The following is a 16,553-nucleotide window of genomic DNA, read 5'->3' on the forward strand; positions in this document are numbered from 1 at the left end:
GGAAAAGTGATCCAAAATAAGGATAGACTAGTATGCAAGTTGAGTAGAGGAGCAGTTCCAATTGTTGAATTAGTCAAATGAGCACTAGTAACCTTGATCAGACATTGATGTCTATGAGGTACATGCATATCCAGTAGTTTAAGAACCCATTGCTTAGATTGACTTGGTGGGTCCCTACTATTCTAAGGGTTAGTTCCTGAAGATTGTTGGGTGGGAAAGGATATGCTCAAGTTGAAGGATTTGATTTTGAGGAGACATTTGTTTCACTAGTAAGGTTAGAGACAATAATTTTTTTTCTAGCATTATCAAAATTTAATAATTTCAGTGTATATTAGATGGATGTCAAATATACATTTTTGAATGGAGAGTTAGAAGAAGACGTCTACATTGAACAATCAAAAGGGTTTATTTATTTAGATAAAGTGGATTTTGTGTGTTTGTTGAAGGTCTTTTATGGACTCAAGCAAGCTCCTATAACATGGTATTCTAGGTTCAATAGATATATAAAACAACAAGGTTTTTATAAGAGGTAGTGTAGATAGAAACTTCTACATAAAATCATAAGAAAGAACATTTGAGATGTCAACACTTAAAAGAGTTCTCATTTTTCTTGGTTTACATTTATCTCTCAGTTGGAAAAAGGTATATTCATTTCTCAGGCCAAATACATAAAAGAGATGCTAACTAATCTTAATATGGAAGAATGCAAATTGGTAATTACACCTATGGTTATTGACTGTAAATTGAGCAAGGGTGATGAATATACTCTGAGAAATCAGACCCTAGTTTGTTGTGTGTGATTGCATCCGTATTGGATATGATGCAAGTATTGGGTATGGTTGCAAGGTTCTAGGTAGTGCCTAAGGAAACTTAGGTCAAGACAATGAATAGGATATTTTGATATCTAAAGGAAATAGGGTAAGTGCACCAAGATGGTGAACATAAAAGTGGCCACATGCAAAAAAAAAAAAAAAATTCGTAACCCGTGCGTATTCTGGAAATTCAAAAGCGTGACCAAGCCTAGCCAAAAACAATTAAAAATTTAAAAAGTTCCTTATGGGTTTTGAGGAACATTATATTTTATAATAAAAAATCAAAAGTTATAGGTTTTGAGGAACATTATATTTTATAATAAAAAATCAAAAGTTAATTTTTTAGAAATCTGTAGGTTATGCAAAACTAGAAGTTTTGGCCTTAGTTTTGCATAACTCGTACGGGTTATGTAGAACTAGGAACCAAATAGGAAGTGGAGAGAGAGAGAGAGAGAGAGAGAGAGAGAGAGAGAGAGAGAGAGAGAGAGAGAGTAGGGGGTAGGAAGTGGGATAGAATAGGATAAGGAGGGGGAGGGGGAGAGAGTTAGAGATAGAGAGAGAAGGTGATAGGAATAGAGGGAGAGAGAGAGAAAGAGAGTATGATAAGATAATGAGAGGGGGAGGGAGAGGGGGGAGAGGGAGAGGGAGGGGGAGAGAAAGAGAGAGAAGGGGGAGATGGTGAGAATAGGATAGGATAATGAGAGAGAGAGAGAGAGGAGAGGGCGAGTGACATTAGGTAGAGAGAGAACAAGAAGGAGAAAAGGGTGAGAGAGAAGTGTGAGGGGGAGAGAGATGAGATAGAACTCAAGGAGGATAATTAGAGCTCAAAATAGACAGAGACGATGATGAGGGAAGGAAGACTAGAGAGAGGAAAAGAAGAGAGACATGCATGTATACAAACATATATCTATATAAATATATGTATATATATAACAATAGATATGCATATATACATACATAAACACATATTATATACGTATGTCTATACATATGTGTAGTAAATGCTAAGTTTACAAGCATACATTATTATGTCTTCATAACTCATACGGGTTTTGTGAAACACAAAATAACGGTTTTAGTTCCACATAACCCATACGGGTTATGTAGAACTTTGAATAGTACTTTTTGTTTTTCATAACCCGTGTGGGTTATGTAGAACTGTGAATAGCAATTTTTGTTTTTCAAAACCCGTGCAAGTTTTGGCTTGGTACTTAGAGGGTTGGAAAATGACCCTAAGGCTTGCAAGCCCATTTCCCCCCTTTTTTGTCCTTTTACACGTTTTTTCATCTTCCAACATGATTTCTCGAATTTGTCGTCATCAGGTTTACAAATGATCAAGTGGGTATCTCTAAAATTACCACCATAATCTCACAAGTCTTCTCAGTTTTCTGACCATATAAGTTTTTCTATTTTTGGACAACATTAGCATAGTAAACTTTAATTTTCTTTACCAGTGCCTTGATAGTCGTCACATACATATGTCTACCATTTTTTTAATAACTTTTGATATACCTGACCAAATTCAAAATAAATTACATATTATTGTTCTACACTATATTCTATACACTTTTCAAAAAAGAAGTTTGCATTTTCGATTATTTTGATGCAAGTTATGCCTAGCGCACGAACAGGTACCAAATTTTTAGGATGCGGTCACTTCAAAAAATCATAAAAAAAAAATACATAACTTCTAGATCTCATTCTTACCTATCATCCTACCAAAGGGTTTTGCAAAATACTAAATCTAACTATATTATTTGTGTAGCACACGAAAACATCTATGTTATAATATTATGAAAAAATCAGGAACAGTTTTTCGTGCACGAGAGGTTTGACCCTCTTAACCTTATCCAATTTTTTTTAAAAATAGTAGTTTAGAAACTAGATTCAGAGCATTACAATTCTTATTCTTTTCTCAACTCCTAGTTTTTAGTGCATGACCTTCAAATATCTCTTTGAAGTTCAGGTTTACTTGTTTTCAGAAAAGAAAAAAAAAAAGTGGCCACTTATACCCCCCTTTTTGTTCACCATCTTGGTGCACTTAACCAATAATGGAGTTTGGGTTGTAGTATCCCAAGAGTGAGAATTTCAATTTGACTGGACATACCAAGATGTAGTTTGAGCTAGATGTATAGATGATTGGAAGAGTACAAGTGGTGGAGATTTATTTCTTAGTGACAATCTTATTTCTTGGTTGAGAAAAAAGTAGGATTTGTATCTCTATCTACAATAAAGGCATAGTACATTGCAGTAGTTTCTTATTGCACTTGGGTTTTATGGATGAAGCAAAATTTAAAGAAGATGAAATCAGAGTTTGATGAGCCCATTTTCATTTTTTATGACAATACAAGTGCTATAAATATTTCCAAAAATCTGGTGATGCATTCAAGGATAAAACATATTGCAATTAAGTATCATTTTCTGAGAGAGAAGGTTGTAGACAAAGAGGTGAAGTTGGAGTATATTGAGACTAAGGAGAAAATAACAAATATCTTTACAAAACCCCTTCCAAAGGAGAAATTCTAGTATCTCCTACCAAATTTTGGAGTGGTTGCTCCCTTCTCTTGAATCAAGAGGAAGTACAGGTTGAGGGGGAGTGTTGACTTCCTATCACAGACAAACTTAGTGGTCTTGTAGAGTTTTTCAAAGTATATTTTGAGAAAATGCAGAAAGAGTAGAAGAGCTAATGGAGTTTGGAACTTAGGGTGTGTAAATCTAGAATGCTATACAATTCTAATGAGTTAGTTTTCTAAAGGGGAGAAAGGAACCCAAAGTTGTCCTTTTACCATTGATGTCAAAGTGGCTTGAAAGGAAGTCAATGCTTCAAATGCTCAAAATCCTTAGTTGTATCATATAGAGGGAGTTCTAAAATGGATTTTGTTTATGTTGGTGTTGTAACAACATTTTCTTGTTTGCCATCAATAACCGAGTGGGTGATTGCTAAGCAAATATTGTCATTGATGTCAAAGGAGTGTCAAAGGTATGATAGAGGAGTCAATAGATTGTGAGGAGCTTACTACAAGGTCAAATCAGCATGTAATTGTATAATTATGCAACTATCATAATGTCTATGATTGAGAAAATTTGAGTTTTGGAAGTACAACACCAAGTTGTGAGATCAGTTTTAGTATGATTGTAATATCATCTTACATCCATTCTTGGTGTTGAAGATGATCTAGATGTATTTGTGGTATGTTTCTATGTTCTATCCCTCAAATAGTGTGTTTACAATGACAACTTGTTTTTTTTTTGCATTCCACAACACTAGAGAGTTACTACTTGTGGTTCAAAAGGAGAGTATGCCTACACTTATTAGATTCTGGAGTTTCCCGAGTTGATCTTTTGTAGATAGATAATTTGAAGTGATATAGTGGTAGTTGTGCTTGTCGAACAGTTGGGTTGTTGATTTGATTTGACATGTTAGAGGTTTGTAATGTGTGCTCATTAGAGATAGCATGTGAAAAACCATTGGGAAAAGTTTAAGCTACATTGGATAATGCATAACATATTCTTTTTTTTGGAGTAACATTTAGTCTTTTAGACTTGGCCTATTACATGTTTGGTGGTGGTTTATGCTTTTGGCTAACTTGCAGATGTAATAATATTTTCTTAGGCTAATATATGAATGCAATTGTTATTGTAACTCATACATATAGCTAATACGGGTTCATTCCCAGTGAGTGTATAGGTGGAAGTCTCTGTCAATGTAATTATTTGATATGTGTTATTGATGTGCGAGTATGAGTGTGATGCTTTGTCAATCATTGCATGGTTTCACCAAAATATCATATGTATTGAGGAGAGTGTTTTGAAGGTTGATTAGATCAAAAGCAAGTTGTGTTTTTTGTTTGAAGGTCCACAATTCATATCTTTTATATTCTAGTGAGATTGGTGTCACATTTGTTAAGTTGGTTCTTAGATCTTGGAGTAGGGGATTTATGTCTTGTATAGGTTGTGCTTGCAAATTTAATTGAGGATTTGTGTCTCTAATAGGTTGGTTCCTACTTCATACTATATGTGATTTATTATTTTGTGACGCTGCATTTGGGTATTTAATCCAAGCAGCTAGTCTCACAGAGGTTTTTCCTATTCTAGGTTTCCATGTAAGTCTGGTGTTTATTGTGTGGATGTGTTCTTGTGTGTTGATTAATTGCTTTATCATTAAAGAAAAATTATGAAATGTTTCTTTGATGATTTGGGGTTCATATTTGGAGGAGTTGTTAATGATAATTATTGTATAAATAAGTTGAAATTGGTCTATATTGATTCTGTCCCCCTGTCCCCTTCCCCTCCTAGTATATTGTGTGCCCTTCAAAAAATGACATTACTTTTGCTTCAAATTTTGAAAAAGAAAATAATGGAAAGAAAAAGTAACCATGTCAAGTAGAACTCATGTAATGTTCCTGGTTTAGATGAATGTTTTCAATAACTTTGCCCAACTATTACTTTTCATTACATGCAAGATAATCTAACTAAAATGAATTTAAAAAAATTCAATTTTCAAAATTACAAATAAATTTACCCTTAAAAAATTTATAGTACACATGTTTTTAAAATTAAAATAGATTTGAAATGCAAATTAAAAAATACTTTTATTCATTAAGAATTTTATCTTTCAAATATTTACACTAGACATGCTTTTAAAATAAAATTAAAATTGACAAATACAAAATTATAAATACTTTTACTCATCATCAAGAACTTTTTCTTTCAAATATATACACTACACAATTTTTAAAATAAAAAAATATGAAAATACAAAAAAAAAAAAAAAAAAAACTTTTATTCATCAATGAGAACTTTATCTTTCAAAAAGTTACACTAGAAATGTTTGCAAAATTAAAAGAGATTAAAAAATACAAAACTAAAATAACCTTTACTCATCATAAGTAACTTTCCCTTTCAAGGAAAGACTCTTTTTTTGAAAGAGCTTGAGCTTATGTTTGAAGAAGGGTAGATCCCCTTTTAATACGTTTCATCCCTTAAATGAGCGAGTATGGTGGACCGCAAATTTAATAGATAAATTTGATTAATTTTCAAAAGAATTTAATTAATTTGTGGAGGATATCGATTCCAAATACAACAATTTTAACAGTGGATTGCAATTTTCAGCAAGCTCTTACATTGTAAATTAGTTCTTAGCAATTATTCTGTGAAACAGGGAAACACAGACAGAAATGTATTTCCTCCTCTTCTTAACAAAACATTTTACAAATTTGGAAGACAGTTTCTAGATTCAGGGAAACACAGAGACAGAAATGTATTTCCTCCTCTTTTTAACAAAATATTTTACAAATTTGGAAGACAGTTTCTAGATTAGATTGTGTGTATGAAAACTTTGATGTCTTCAATTTTACAAATTATACGTTGTCAATACCAAAAACAGGAGCCGCCACTGAATTTCTCTGCGCGTCAAAACTCTTCATTTGAATAAGGCTTTCAACAACTTCTTTCATGGACGGTCTTCTCTGTGGATTATCTCTAGTGCACATTAAGGCCAGCCCCAATACTTTCTTTATTTTCTTCTTTCTGGACTCTGTTGCATCACTGAAAATGGCAGGATCCAGAACTCCCTCATATGAATGGATAATCTTATTTCTTATCCATTCTGATAAGTTTCCTGATACATCTTCGCTTGAAGGCTGCTTTAGCGTGAGCAGTTGCAGAAGCACGATGCCATAGCTGTATACATCTGATTTTTCTGTCACTGCCTCTGATCTCAAGCACTCTGTCAAAAAGTTACATCACATTACAAAAATTAGTTCAGCGAGATATAAAATTTTGACTTCAACAGCACATTCTAAGTTAAGAGTCTGGATATCTAATTTTTTTCTACTTTTTCATATCAAGACAAATAAAAAATCAAACCATATTCATATTTTTTACTTCATAAAATAGAAACAAAAACAAATCAAATCTAATATAAGATTAAATCTTCTAAATAGAAACATTCATATATATATATGCTTCTGATTCAGTTGTGTAGAACATTTTTGCATTTCAAATCACACTCAGTTATTCATCATGAGGATGATAGAGCTTTAAGATGATATAATTTTTTTTCTCTTACAGTTCTATCATTCTGATGATGAATTGCAGAGTGTGATGATACAAAAATATTCTACACAGCTGAATCCAGAAACATATATGAATTTAGCAAAGTCTTCTCCCCCTAACTAAATAGAAATATATTCATATTGTTTATTTTGAACATAAAGGGGTAAAAATATTATTAAACCAAGAAGACATTACAAAGCAAGGCCATTAAATGGCCCTATCAAGATCAACCTACGAGTAATAAAATGATAAAACTTTGTAATTTGTTACCTGGAGCTGCATATCCACATAATCCTTGAAACGCACATGAAGACCCAGAGAAATTCTCGATCAGAGAGGTAATACCATAGTCACTCAAAATGGGTTCTTGTTCTTCAATATCCACAAAAATATTGCTTGGTTTTATGTTGCCATGAACCAGAGGACTGTCACTGTTGACTCTACACTCCTCGTGCATGTAAACAAGTGCACGGGCGGTTCCATGAGCAATCTTAAGCCTGGTCTCCCAGCTCAAATTGCAATTATCATGGAGCAGTTGCTCCAAATTGGGGCAATCTACATACTCAGTGACAATGTACTTGTACTGTGAAGACACAGAGAAGCCCAACACACCAACCAGATTACAGTGTCGAACTTGAGTGAGTGCAATACAAACCTCGAGAAACCTCTGATTGGCTTCCTCAGAGTTGTTTAAATTGAGCCTCTTGATTGCCACCACTAAGCCATCTGGAAGCACAGCTTTGAATACGGAAGCCCAGTCAGTGAACCCAATTAAGTAGTCTTTGTGGTATCCTCTGGCTGCCACCGAAAGTTCATGGGCTTCAAATTGAATCTGATATGCTGTAGGCTCTGGCGGTTTCCGTACACATCTTCTTGATCGAATCGCACGGTACAGGAAGCAAATTCCCAGTAGAATAAATGTTCCAATGGCCAGGGCATAGAGTATAAGTTCCTTTGTGGGTGATAGTGTTGATTCCCTAGCTCCTGCTGCACTTGGTGTTTCAGCCATGGGATGACCTTTGCTGCCCGGTAAGCAATACAAGCAGAGAAAAATGAAAAGGCCAGAGTTGCAGCAAACTAATTCTAGAATGCCCATCTTCTTCATCATCTTCCTTTTAGCTGGGACTTAGCTCTTTTTAGTACATTGAAAGGAACTGAATCAGAAGCTTAAACAATTTTGATCTCTACCATTCAAATGTTGATGAAAAAATACACACATTCACAATCAAATTTAGAAACAACTGAATGATACACTAATGAACTATGAAAATATGATAAAATTAAAGCTTGAACAATCCAAAGGCCGTGGCGTGCACTTATAAGATGTTTGTGCCCGGCCTTACATATGATTTGAAAATTCCAAGTCAAGCTCTTTTTGACATATACAGAGAATCTCTTTTTGACTGGGATGGGAAGGAAGGTTAAGAGATGTCCGTTTGGTCACCCTGGAAATTTCATCCGCTCGTTCATGTAGACCAACGTGGTCAAAAAGTAAGGAGGTCAGAGACTCGGCAGTCGAAGTCAACAAAAAAAGACAGAAGAGGAATTACCGCGTTCGCACAGTTTTCTGTCAAAAAGTGTGAGGGAAATATCAGGGAAAATAAGAGGCAGAGAACTTTTAAAGAGATCAGACGTCACTATCCCTTATGCGGAAACTTTGTGTACACATTCACACACAACCAGATAAGTTCTAAAATTAGATAAAGTATTCCTTTTAACAATTGGAAGATCAACTAAACAACATTTTGAAGCAAATGGTCTTCTAACATCAGTTGGTTGAAACTAATTTTTGCTGGGTCTTTTAAAGGTATCTTGGGTCAGGTGGGGTCATCAAAGATTCGAGGGGAAAAGTCATGGTGGTCTATTTGCCAAGTATGGGCTCTCAAATGTCTAACGTGGCAAAAGTTATGTCGGTGTTTTTTGGCATCACTATTGCGAAGGACAAAAGCTACCAAAAACTCATTATTGAAGGTGATTAAAAAAATTTAATTATGATCTTGCAAGGGAAAGTAAAGTCGGACGCGTCTATTCTAGCTCTAAAAGTGACCTGTCGTACCAACGACATGCATCGACATACATGTCGGAGACATGCATACCACGCCAATTTGGCGCAGTGGCCGAACCCACAGTATGTAATGTGGACTTGTCGTGGACTCGACGGTTTCAATCGTCGAGGCCCACGCGAAACTACGTGGACATTAAAAGCTAGGAAAAAGAAACAACCGGCGACGAGTGTAGAAACCGCATTCGGACGACAGATCGGTGGGAAAAAGAGGGCGCGGGCTTAAAAAAAAAGCCATAAAATAAAAAAAACCGTCGGCGATTTAAGAAGCCGCGTTCAGACGGCATACCGATGGGAAAAAGAGGGCGCTGCTTCCAAAATATGTACCTTCGTTTCAGAAAATGTGGCGCCATTTTGTGCCTAACATGGAAAAAAGAAGACTAATGTGCAATTAAAACATAAGGGCAGGCTGCGAGTCATTGTTGAAGTACTATTGTTGAAGAAGTAGGTTGTGACTCATTGTTGAAGGGCTCTTGTTGTAGAAGCTGACCGCATTGTTGAAGGGCATTCCAATTATTGAAGCATGCTGCATTTTTTAAGGGTGTGAGGTATGTGGAAATCAGCGTCTACAAGTCGTATTTTTCTTGTTTGTGTTTGGATTTTATTAAAAATGATGGATGCGTATATTTTGGGTTTGCATTGTTTGTTTTCGTTTCTTGTTTTGCTTTATATGTAGTGTGAAAATTTGCTTGTTTTGGAGGCAGAATAGGGAGAAAATTTGCTTGTCTAACCATCACGTAAGGGTTAGATACCGCACGGGATGCGTGTTTGTTGGCTCCAAAAAGTGTTACATCGCAACTCCCGACTAACAATCCATGATAGTCCAGTAGTGGGTCGGCCTTTTATCTTTGTGACTGTAGATTTTGGATTGGATGGGTGGGATTGGGTTAGAATGCGCGTTAGGCTTTTGCATTAGGGTTAGCCGCATTAAGGTTACAAGTCGCGTTAGGGTTAGAAGGCGGGTTAGAGTTAGTGGCATTAGGTTAGAACGCGGGTTAGGGTTAGAAGGCAAGTTAGGGTTAGCGGTGGTAGGGTTAGTAGGCGAGTTAGGGTTAGAAGGCGAGTTAGGGTTAGCGATGTTAGGGTTAGAAGGCGGGTTAGGGTTAGCTGCGTTAGGGTTAGAATTGGTGTTAGATTTTTGGTCGGTCTCGTCTGGGCGAAGCTATTCGGACGCGCTTCTAGCTCCAAAATGGATGCGTCTGTTCTGGCTCCAAAACAACAAAATGGATTTACCCTCGATTTTGCAATAAATGGTTGCGATTGACTAGCACATTGTTATCGTGCTGTACGAAAGGTCCGACGGTGCAAAATGAGTGACTAACATTATTTCCCCGATGACTTTCTTTTTGCTACAACCTTCACTAATGGACATTTTGACTATTGCACTTTTTGGTATAAGTCTTACCGATAGCCTCATCAGTTATCGGCAAGACAATTTTCTGCTTTTGTCGCTTATGTCGATTTCGCCGTTTTGCAGGGCAAAAGGAAATGGCAGCCAGACAGTCCACGAATCAACGAAATCAACTAACACGACATGTTAGCCACTTTCGCCGTTTCGCGAGGAAAAAGGAAATGGCACCCACGCAGTCCGCGAATCAACGAAATCGGCGAACACAATGTCTTACTCGATTTCGTTGATTCACGGATTGCCTGGCCGCCATTTCCTTTTGCCCCACGAAACGGCGAAATTGACTAACATGTCGTGTTAGTCGATTTTGTTGATTTGCGAACTGCCTGGCCGCCATTTCCTTTTGTCTCGCGAAACGACGAAATTGACTAACATTATTTCCCCGATGACTTTCTATTCGGTTCTACCTTCACCAATGGACATTTTCACTATAAGTCTTACTGATAGCCTCATCGGTTATCGACAAGACAATTTATGCTTTTACCGCTTATGTTCACTATACCGATGAGCCTTATCAGTATATGCTTCTCCAATATAACCGTCGTTGACTCCATACTATAATCAGCGAGATTGATGCCAATAGGTTTGACCTTGGATTTCCATGCATGCTTATCGGTATATAATACGCCGATCAAAAGCTAGTATTTGTTGCCTAAGTGTTTTTATCAGGGTGACTTAGCCCGATAGTGTAACTTTCCATTATTTGTAATTTTTACTTCCTCTTTAAGATACAAAAGATTAATGATCAAACAAGAACTTCTTCCATCCATAAGGGCGTCTTTTCTCATTATGCTTCCTGAGATGCAGACGCGTCTATTCTGGCTTGAAAACGATAGTACGGATTGACTAACACGCGTGTTACTCGCGTGTTTTACATCGTTGATTTTGCAATTAACGGCTACGATTGACTAACCTGTCGCTAACACACTGTACGAAAGGTTCGTTTTGGAGCCAGAAAATAAAACTTATAAACTAAACACACTATCTCAATCAAATATATTTACATAAATAGATTTATTAAAAAAATTAAATAAATACAAAATTTAGTATACTTAATCAAATACATTAAAAAAATCGACTTCTTTGCAACTTTAACATGCAATATTATTTCTGCATATTAAAGGCTTCGGCCCCCATGGGAGCGATACAGATTGACTAACACGTGTGTTAGTTGCACATTTTACACCATCGATTTTGGAATAAACAGTTGTGATTGACTAACACATTGTTATCACGTTGTATGAAAGGTCTGTTTTGTAACCAGAATAACCACGACCTGGGAGCAAAGTCCGCATCGGAGGTGTCTATTCCGGCTCCAAAACAATAGTACGGATTTACTAACACGTGTGTTAGTAGAGTGTTTTACACCGTCAGTTTTGCAATTAACGGCTGCGATTGACTAACTTGTCGCTAACATGCTATATGAAAGGTCCGCTTTGGAGTAGGAGCACCTATTGTACAACGTGTTAGCATTGTGTTAGTCAATCGCTGCCCGTTGATTGCAAAATCGATGGTGTAAAACGTGCGACTAATAGGCGTTTTAGTCATTGCGTACTACCGTTTTGGAGTGGTCATGCATGAAAGCGCATAACGCGCCTTGTTAGTTGATATCGGAATGAAACTTTCTATTAGGTGTGTGCGTCATATGAATCCAAGGCCTTCGTAGGATAGCATGAAATGGATATGTGTAAGTGTAGAAAAACGTCCATAGACTATGGTGCAAAATACAAATACTTAGATTCTAGAATAACATGGAACATGTGGTAGATGAATTTAGTTATTAGAAAGCACTAAAAAATTAATGCATAGGTTGATAAAAATTCAAATAATTTATAGACGTCGCTGTTAGTCTAACAGATTTGCATGTCTGTTTTGGAATCACAGGTATCTTGATTTCAAATATGGAGGCCAACTTTTCTTTAGAGACAAGCAAAACACAGGTCGCATTTTGGGGACGAATAAGCGATGATAGGTTGATGAATCTGTTTATCTATGAAGACACCACATTCCTTTCTGTGGTGAAGTTGATCCTTGGACTTGAGTATGTAGACAGTGGATGGAAGTACAGAATGAATGCGGACATAGTGTCTCTGTTTATGGCATGGTGTCTAGAGCTTCGACTTGTTGTGAAAGTCAAAGAAATCATGAACATGTGTGTCAAGAAGGAATGGCTAGGGGGAATGGAAGCTTTATTAGGCTTGGCACGAGACATGGACGGCTTTGAAAGTGTGGACAGAGTGTGGATTCACGTGAGTGAATTCACACCTCTCTTGCGACCGTTCTTGCTCTGGAGTGCCACATTCGATAAAGAGGCGAGAAGAAGTGTAGCACAGGCTAGAATGTATGGTATTGTGCAATACCTTGAGACAGTCAATGTATGGCAAGCACATGTGGAGATGGCAAAATGGGGGACCTTGGTTGGAATATAGAGCACTTGTGCAATGAACGGGTCCTGCACGCACAAAACGACAGGGTCGACCTTGTGGAAGAGGAACAGCTAAGAAGGGTCATGTGCTGCAGTTTGGTGAAGGCTCCAGTAGGGAGACAGAAATGAACCAAGTTAGGAACATGGAAGTGATGGATGTGGAAGAGGGCATGGTCATTGTTCACGTGAAGTAGCGAGATGGAACATACAGCCGTTTTTGAAGCAAGGACTATGTTTTTTTTTTAAATGTTTTTGAATGTGTTATGTATGGACTGTTATGTATACCGGCTTCGATAGTCTAGTCAACTAGTTGTGGAGGTTTTTCTTTTAGAATGCAAACATTTTTAGAATTAATATAAAATATAGCTTTACTGGACAAAAATAAAAATTGTTGACACCAACTGATACTCTTATCTTCCCTGTTTTGAAATTGTTGCTAGCATTTCATTATATATGGTGAAAAAACATATGTTTTTTATTGTGTATGCATGAAATTGTTCTATAACATCAAACTCAAGCATTTCAATATATATGACTACAAATAAAATTAAATTCTTGTAGCACAATTGAGTTTCTATTCTGGCTCGGTAAGAAATTGGAGGATTTCAATATATATGGTGGAATAAAACAAAAATTGTCTTTTGATTCTATGTACATGAAATTGTTCTCTATCTCATATTCTATATTCTATATTCTAGATATCAATTCCAATGCTGCTATATACAATTCCCAAGATGGGATATCACTCGTAGAGTTGGCTTGAGTTAGAAGTGTTGAATGGTTAGCTACAACAAGCTCACATCTAGAGGGAGCAACTCAAACAGTAATGATGTTGTTGCTAGTCCATTTACTTGTGTTGTGATTGTTCTTTATGTGTGTTGATGATTGGATGATTTACTATCTTTGTTGACTTCTACATCTGATGATTTACTCTGATTACAAACTATGAATTCAAATAAATGTCAATCAAGCTCAACCTTTTACGTATCCACTCCCAACAATCCTATGATAATGCAATGGTGAATTGTATTAATAAATTATCCAACATTTCTTTGTGGAGTTCAGAAAAAAGATGATACATAACCTATTTTTGAAGCCTATTTTCTCTTTGTTATGAGTTCCACAAGTTATATAACTGTATTCATATTAAATTCATTGCCTATTTTGAAAAAGATGATACATAACTTTTTTTTAACTTCCTTTTATAACCTCCCTTATTCAATGCCATTGCAACATCTCATATAATTTCAGAGAATAATAATAAACAATATCTTGTATCTCCTCATGGGTGATGGGAGAGATTCTCAAAGAGAGTCACACATTACTCAAAAGGTAGTTGGATAATGTTTTAGTGGGCTTCTATCACTCTTCACTTGTCCTTTAACAAGTCAAAACAGTCAAACTCTCTTGGAGTGCTCCCTATCAATTTGTGCTCAATAGTTGCTTCCAACACTCAAACTCTCTTGGAGTGCTCCCTATCAATTTGTGCTCAATAGTTGCTTCCAATTGGTTTTTGGGCAATTACTCAAAATTCACTCAAAGAACCTGTTGGTTCCCAAAACCACATATTGGAAATCCTAGAGTTTTGCCAAATCTCCTAGTGATTTCTCAATCACCCTTGGCCAATGAACAAGAATGGTCAAAGACCAAATTCCTCTGCACTTTAGGCTCCACTAGACCTAGGTGGGTATACCTTAATCTTGAAAGCACAAAGAGACTTTTTTATAGTGAATTTCAACTTGTCAAATTAGCTGTTTGCAAGAATGGCAAAATGTTTCCTACAACTGTGCTTATATATTATAAAGAAAATGAATCTTATAAATTAATTCTGGAATAAAAAGATATACAAAAGCTAGAGACTCACACATACTTCATGATATTATTGCTTGCACAAAAATGACTTTTCATTTCTATAGATTTGTTTTAACATAACACTGCTAGTCCCAACAATCAATCTGAAAGATAGGAGCTTGTAAAATCTGAGCTCTCCCCTTGTATACAAAAATGACTCCCTATACATATGCGACTCAAAAGATACAAATGAAAGGACACAGCCTTTCATTAGTACAAACTAGAAAGTGACAAAAACCTAACTAATATCTCTCCAATTGCTATAACAACTAACAATATTACAAAACATATTACAATTGACACAAATTTCAACTTCTTATTTTCTTTATGCAATTCCTCACACTTCTTCTTCAATTTTTATTCATCTGTTATTTGGAACAGTGGGTGTGTTGGTTCTCAAATCAACAGATTGGATAGGTTCTAAGGAAATGCTAGCTCCTATGATCAAAACCTCCAATTGACTTGGCCACCTTATAGAGTGAACCTATTTGGTTACTAACTCCCTCACTTTAGGCTCTGCAAGACCTAGGCGGGTATACCTATTCACTAGTTACTTTTGATGACTAATGCCTTTTATAGAAGATTGAGTATCTTGATCTAAATTTTTCCCTATCTCAGAATGGCATAGGTTCCTAGGATAGGTGGCTTTTAGACGAGTTCAAGATTGTTGTTGTGAAAGCTATTCGATCTTTGTGCTTGAAATTTATATGTATACACTACTTCTAATTGATTCTATATATCCTACTCAACTATTCCTATTGCTTTAAAGTAAAGGTAATTGATATGGTAAAAAGTTGTTTATGAATGATCAATACCTTTCCTCTTGTTTGGGCCACAAAGTCTATTATTTCAACATGACTTAATGTATGCTTCTATGAGACAATTTTTAAATCACCCCCCAGGTAGATATGTCAGTCACCTTTCCTCAAAAAGATCCGTTTTAATAGACTTATGCTATAATTTGCTCAAATGAATTTAACCCTTACTTTAAGAGACCATTCAAGGAAGACTTATAAGGAACAATTACAATCCACAAGTACGCCTTTTATTCAAATTAATAGCAATAGGAAAATAAACTTCACTAGGAAGATACAAACAACATTATCTTATATGAGACAATATCACTGAACAATTGCCAATTGAAATAAACAACTCAGAGCACATATGTAAAGGACAAAATAGTTGATTATATTGATAGAGTTTTGAAAGTTACAAAAAGATTGTCAGAGTATATTGTACATCTATTTCTTGGAACAATGGGTGTGTTGGTTCCCAAAACCATAGATTGGGAATCAAAAGGGCTTGCCAAATCCCTAACTGATCCAATCAGCCTTGGCCAATGAATAGGAATGGTTGAAGACCAAATTCCTCTACACTTTAGGCTCTACTAAACCTAGGTGGGTATACCCTAATCTCCAAAACATAAAGAGATTTATTTAATGTGAATTTAAATTATTGAACATAGTTGTCTACAGGACTGGGTATGTGCACAAAGATGGTGGTCAGAAAAGTGGACACCACCCAAAAAAACATGGAAAATCAAGCAGCACGTATGTGGTTCTAAAATTTGAAATGCCCGCGTACGGGCTTAGGTTTTTTGTGATGAATACTAAGAGGGGGGGGGGAAGGGGGTGAATTAGTATGCCAAAAATCTTTGCACTAAAGCTCTTACACGGTCTAAAGATAAACCGGTAAAGCAGTTTGACAATCAAACCGGTTATCACACATACAAACCAAAATGCGAATAAAACATTCACCCACAAAAGCAATACAACCATAACACAAGATATTTGACGTGGAAACCCAACTGGGAAAAACCATGGTGAGATGGAACTCACAAGTCACTATCTGCAGAATAGAAACTAGACCAGTTAAGGTTTTACAATGTTCTTCACCAGAACAGATCCTGTTAGGAATCTCAATCTTTGTTAGGAGATA

At 36.1% G+C, this 16,553-nt stretch overlaps 1 protein-coding gene across 1 annotated transcript; it reads right to left on the reverse strand.

Annotated features, from left to right (window-relative positions):
- Nucleotides 1–5,982: 5,982 nt before the first annotated feature.
- On the reverse strand, nucleotides 5,983–8,161 carry LOC131070781 (probable leucine-rich repeat receptor-like protein kinase At2g33170). Its single transcript, XM_058006426.1, has 2 exons — nucleotides 7,140–8,161; nucleotides 5,983–6,540 (listed from the first exon to the last, which is right to left on the reverse strand). The coding sequence occupies exons 1-2, from the start codon at nucleotides 7,975–7,977 to the stop codon at nucleotides 6,173–6,175; spliced, it is 1,206 nt and encodes a 401-aa protein (XP_057862409.1). The 5' UTR covers nucleotides 7,978–8,161; the 3' UTR covers nucleotides 5,983–6,172.
- Between the last annotated feature and the right edge of the window lie 8,392 nt (nucleotides 8,162–16,553).

Source organism: Cryptomeria japonica, chromosome 3 (genome assembly GCF_030272615.1).
Source record: "Cryptomeria japonica chromosome 3, Sugi_1.0, whole genome shotgun sequence".
Taxonomy (NCBI): domain Eukaryota; kingdom Viridiplantae; phylum Streptophyta; class Pinopsida; order Cupressales; family Cupressaceae; genus Cryptomeria; species Cryptomeria japonica.

Bases quoted from the DNA above. Each gene is read 5' to 3' on its own strand.
- LOC131070781 (XM_058006426.1), bottom strand. From the start codon at position 7,977: ATGATGAAGAAGATGGGCATTCTAGAATTAGTTTGCTGCAACTCTGGC. The intron at 6,541-7,139 runs GTAACAAATTAC...ACTTTTTGACAG, and splicing joins ATGTGGATATGCAGCTCCAG to AGTGCTTGAGATCAGAGGCA.